The sequence below is a fragment of the Colletotrichum acutatum genome, assembly GCF_030867785.1.
Source record: "Colletotrichum acutatum strain CBS 112980 chromosome Unknown BDZ83scaffold_118, whole genome shotgun sequence".
In the NCBI taxonomy this organism is placed as follows: Eukaryota; Fungi; Ascomycota; class Sordariomycetes; order Glomerellales; family Glomerellaceae; genus Colletotrichum; species Colletotrichum acutatum.
Window position 1 is genome coordinate 115363 of NW_026849112.1, and position 6000 is coordinate 121362.

The 6000-nt window shown below is 37.6% G+C and overlaps 1 protein-coding gene across 1 annotated transcript; it reads right to left on the bottom strand.

Annotated features, from left to right (window-relative positions):
* Positions 1 to 385: 385 nt before the first annotated feature.
* On the bottom strand, positions 386 to 2193 carry BDZ83DRAFT_708174 (uncharacterized protein; the record flags this gene model as incomplete). Its single annotated transcript, XM_060511557.1, has 4 exons — positions 386 to 1195; positions 1256 to 1472; positions 1522 to 2013; positions 2081 to 2193. 4 exons carry the CDS (start codon positions 2191 to 2193, stop codon positions 386 to 388), a joined length of 1632 nt encoding a protein of 543 aa, XP_060360466.1.
* Between the last annotated feature and the right edge of the window lie 3807 nt (positions 2194 to 6000).

The following is a 6000-nucleotide window of genomic DNA, read 5'->3' on the forward strand; positions in this document are numbered from 1 at the left end:
AATGACTCGAAAGCGCGACGCCAAGGATGGACTTAGTCGGCTATCCTTTCCTCTTCTCAAACTCACGGGGACTCTAAGTGAACTTTGGATATGGCGAGTCGTCCGAGCCCCGGACCCTATCCGGACGTTGTCGAAAAACCAACACACTCCTCTATTTGGGGTGATTACTCATGACTTATCGAATCGTCTTGGCACGTAAGCTTTCGGCGTTGACTATCCACATCTGGCAAAGTATGAACACGGTAAAAGGGGAAATTGTTGCAATAGTGGTCATCATTCATTAATATGGAATCTAAATCTAAAAGGTATCGCGCACTCGAGTCCCAAATGAAACGCCACAGGTATCCCACGAAAGATCAACAGCCAATTTTCCCTGTCAAGCACCTCAGCGCGCCACCTGGCCGCCAAGACCACTCTTGCAAATGACCGTTCCAGTCGTGGGCTGCTTGATCTTGTTACTATTGAAGTTCCAGAGACCCTTGCCACCGGAGGTCATTGCGAGGCCGGTGGTGGTGCCGTCCTTGTTGGTGTAGCTCAGCTTCATTGCGACCGCGGCATCGTCGGTGCTGTTGGACTGGCAGCCGACGGTCAGGGTGCCGCTCTGGGATGAGACCCAGTTGAAGGTGGGCATCGTCACGACATCCTTGTACTTGACGACTACTGCTGAGCTGCTGGCAGCGGTGACAGGGGTTGTGCTTGTGCCAGTTCCAGTACCTGTTCCAGTACCAGTGCCCGTGGTAGGGATAGTAGCGGGAGGGCACTTGGAGTTATCGTAGAGGGTGGCACCAGTCTGGGGGAAGGGGTTCAGCGGGCCCCAAAGGTTGCCCTCGGCATCGCGGCCCAATCCCTTGGTCAAGAAAGCGTAGCTGCGGAAGTCATGCGGGCTGGGAGGACGGCCCGGGACGGAGTCCTCAGGCTGGATCCATTCCGAGACAGGCATTACGTACTGGCCGGCCATGATACCGTTCTTGGTCTTCACGGTACCGGTGCCGGCGACGACGCGGTACTCGCGGGCGTAGTTGTCGTTCTGGGTCGCCTTGATACGGTACTCAAATTTGTTGCGGACCTCGGTGCCGGGCACGCTCACACCCGCGATCTCACGGTCGACGGCCTCGCCGGTGCACGGATCGTACTCAATGGCATAGATCTTGATGGGGTTGACATTTGCGGCAGAGTCAGATGTGTAGCCGACAAACTGTTTTGTGTTAGCTACACGGGCAATTCACGATGCGGAAGCAGCGGCATGGGGACTGACCCTAGTCTGTGCGATTTCCTGGTTGACAGTGTCGGCGGTCCACACACCGATGTTGGCATCCTCCATACGGATGTATGTCGGGGCGCCCGTGGTGGTGATTTGGACGTTGCTCACGACGAGGTTGTAGACGATGATCTCGCTACCGGACTGAACACCAGAGTACTCGACGAAATCACCAGCCGCAATGGGAGCCATTACCAGGGCATCGGGTGCTTTGCTGAGAGATTGTTAGAAGTTTTCAGGTGAAGGTGATCATCAAGACTTACAAAAGTCCTTGCTTGACTCCAGGAGTGACATCTGGTCTGTTGGACTGAGGGCAGAGAGCATCGGTAGCGCTACGAGGAACGCACATAGGAAAGCCAGAGAAAGAGCTGACGCTTGGGTTGGCGTCGTCTGCAGTGAAGAAAGGCTGGGAAGTGTATCCAACGGAGTAGATGGCGTTAGGGTCGTTGATGCGGATGGTGCTTCCGTCCGTCAACTTGATCCGGCCATCAGTGTTCACGCTATCAACGAAACCAGAGGCACCGTTCAGAAGCGATTGAGCGATTGAGACCTGAGCAGCGATGGGAATCCCGTTGACGACATTGCCTGTGACCTCGCAGTTGTAGCCAGTATAGCCACCACTGCTGCCCACGAATTCCTTGTACGGGATGAAGGCCGCAGGGAATGTGACTTGAAGATTCTTGGGCACAGTGATTGCGTGGCCATTGCACCTGAAGGTGCCACCCGCGTTGAAGTCTGTTGTGCTGGCAGAAGCGCTGCAGTTTCCATGTCAGTCTGAAATTCACCAAGTACTGTCTTATGACTGGAGGGACGTATGCTTACCCCTCGAACGCTCCGTTAATGTCGAAGGGATAGTCTGCAGCCTGCGCTTGTATAGATGTGAAAGAGACCGAGGCACTCAATGCCGCATAGAAGATTGACTTTGCCGAATACATGATGAAGGTATGTCTTAGTCGGCTAGATCAGTTTGCCAGATATCAGACTGTGAGAGATGAGAGTGGTGGATAACTTCATTTTGATCGAAATATCGCGATGAAGCCCGGCACTTATGAACTATTTCTGAAGAGTCGGCCGAGATCGTGTCTCCCCGCAGTGTTTCCCATACTCTCAAGACCCGAAAAAGGATTCGCGGAGACCGTGAGGCTTGGCAGCTAAAACACGAATGGTCTAGAACGTGGCTTCGTAGCAAACTAGCACCCGAGTGGTGATTCCTTTGAAAACCCCATGAGGCTAGACGAGCTGATTCGAAACGAGAGGATAAGTCCAGAATAGACGGATGGTGCGGAAGCCGCTTGTGCATGTGGCAACTCACATACATGCATGAGCTATGACAAGTATGCAGTATGCAAGAATGACCGGGATCGCGAGCCCCGACGAGGCCGGCGAGGCCACGATTCTGCAGACTGGTCTGGCCGTATGCCGGTCCAAGCACAAGGAACTAGAGATACGACCTCAGGTCAGCAGTCCTATACAGATCTCCACAAATCTTACACCGAGTTATGCGGAGATAAGGATTCTGGTTGGGTAGTCATGATTTCTCAGCCGGACGGCTAGATAGCTAGTAGATCACAGGATGGGGAGATGAGGGTCTATAGAAGCTGAAGCTGCCACTCGACAAGGTGTCACGTAATAAGGATAGGGACCGCAATCCACAAAGTGCCTATTACGTGCTATATTACGTATATCTCACTTATATCCTATATATAGACCTTTTTTTTTTATCTATTTCTATTTTAATAAATTAGGCTACTTTATTATATTTTATATATTTATTATTATATATTATAATTTATAATAGTTATAAGCCTAGCTCTTAATTAAGACTTTAAAATATAATAATACATTTATTAATATAATTCTTATTATCTTTTTAAAATAATAAATATCTTTATATTAACTTTTAATTAAACTAAGTTAATTAGCTACGATAATTAAATTAAATAGTTCTAAGCTTTCTATTTTATAAACGAGGGCCTCGAAGTTTAAAAATACGTCGATCTAAACGCTCTAAACTCTAATATACTCCTCGCTCTTTTTATAATATTCTTTTTATTATTAAACTTCGAACTATTATTTTTAACCTATAATAAAAAAGAATAATAAACCTATAAAACTCGCCGTAAAGCGTTTAAAAACGATTAACGAGAATAAAAGATCTTTTATTAATAACTTCTAGCCTTAACTTTTAACACGACCCTTTTAATATCCTTAAATATAAATAATCTATAAAATCTAATTAAAGTTCTTTTTATAAAACTAGCTATATTATTAACTTTATATAACTAAATATATCCCTATACTATATTTATAAAGAAAATCTATACGTTTAAAAATATTTAAAAAGAATAGGAGCTTTCCGCTAAGTATTATTAAATTATAGCTCCTAAATATAATAATATTAATACGTATATTAAACTCCTTATTTAGTAATTAAAAAAATTTATTACCGCTACTTTTTATAAATACGTATTCTAAAAAGTAATTTAAGAAAGCGTTAAGTTTAGTATTTAACGGATCGTTTAGTAATTAAAATAGGATTTAGCGCCCTCCGAAGCTATAGTTAAAAGTATAGTTTAATAAAAATATAGATAAGTCCTTAATAAAATAAAAAATAGAATTAACGCCTAACGCTAATATAAAAAGTAATAGTCTACTTACTTCTAAATAAAAATATATAATATCTTAAAAATTTAAAAAGAGATCGCTATAATTAATTTCTTAAAAATAGTTAAGTCTAGGCTTAACCCTATATAGGGCTAACGAATTTATAACGCTTTTTATAAATTAATCGCTTTTAAAACGTATATTAGAACCCTCGGGGAGATTATATATATATTTAGTTTAATAACCTAGGAAGTATATACGAAACGGCCTTTAGGCTAAAGAGGGGCTTACTTTACTTTTTTAAAGCGTTCTAATTTATATAAAGACGTAAATAATAAAGGGGACGTTATATATTTATATAATTATATATATCGCTAGTAGCCTTCGGTATATTAAAAACTAAAATAGGTACTTATAAGTCGTAATATTAATAAATCCTTAATATAAATATTTAATAGCTATATAGAGGAGGTCCTTACTGTAATTAAATTAAATAAATAAAAATTACTTTATAATAAACTTAAAAAAGTTAGTTAATTAAAGGATAATAGAACCCTTAAAAAGCCTCGGCTTTTAAAAGATCCTTTAACTAGCTTACGACGAGCTTATTAATAGATTAAAATAAGGGCTATATAATCGCCGTATTTATTAAGGGTTAAAAAATAGAATTAAACGCAATTTTTAATACCCCTATAAATAGCGCTTATCTTTTATCTTAGAGTATATAATAAATAGCTATAGGGGTAATATACTTAGTTAATAATAAAAGCTATTAAAACTTAAGAGCTACGTACTATTAAACGATAATAACTACGTTAAATTAAGAACTACTATATTACCCGTTATTATATATAGGACTCGGATTATAAAGGGCGTTTTAAATAGACTTAAAGGGAGGGAATATATAATTTAAAGCTTTAAAACGTTACTTATATCGAGGGTTTCTATATAAATATAGTCTTAAAACTCTTTTAAATAAAAGCGTACTCTAATATTATAGTCTAATTATACTTTATAATAAAGAACGCTTTACAAAAACACCGTTAAAAAGTAATTAATTTAAAAAAATAACCTAGTCTTTTTTAAATATAAGCTTTTTAATCCTACCCTTTTACTATACCCTTAACCATATTTTTAAGAACCTAGCTAATATTATATTACTAATTAGCTATAAAAAGTTCTACTACTTATATTAATATATTCGTAAAAGATTTAATAATACGCTTTTATAATACTTTAAAACCGGTTATTTAGGACCTAATACTTTTTATTAACTTCTATATAAAACTCGTAAAGTACGTATTAAGCTTTAATATAAATTAAATATAAAGCTTATATAATATTTAAAGCTAAATTAATAATTTTAAAAGGACCGCTCTTAAAACGCCTTATAGCTATAGTATAAATATATTAAGATCTTTTTTATTTCGAGCCCTCTCTAAATAAATAATAATATATATTTATAACCTTTAATAAATATAGTAAATAGCTTAGGGGTTCTTTTTAAAAAATAAAACCGAAGAAGAAGTCTTTACGTACTCTAGAGCTTCGAAGTAGCGATCCGTCGTTAAAAAAGAATTCTAATTTACTTTTTTTAAAATAATAATAAAACCGTAGTCCTTATAATAAACATTAAACGCGCTTATAAAACGTAATATAATAAATTAAAAATTAAAATAGAACTTCTACCTCTATATATAAAAGAACCCGTAGGTAATATAAAGAGAATAAGTTAACTTATAATTATTAAAGCTTATAAAATATACCTTTTTATAAACCTCTTTAAAAAGCTTAAAACGAAGCGGTATTAATAACGATATTTATTTATAATATTACTTTACGGGAGGCTAATAATAAAGACTCGTTTATTATAATAAAAATTAATTAATAAAAGCGATATTAACGCTAATAATAAATAGGTTATTAAATATAGGATTCTAAACTAATAACCCCGTATTTTAATAATCTATATATATATAACTACGGTATATCTCTTTATAGGAATCGTAAAAAGGTATATAATAAAAGGAATATAAAGTACTTCCCGCGGGTATATTAAATACTTAATTAAATATATATTAAAAACGCATAACTTATATAGAATCTAAGTACCGCGCTCGAATAAGTATTTAATTTAT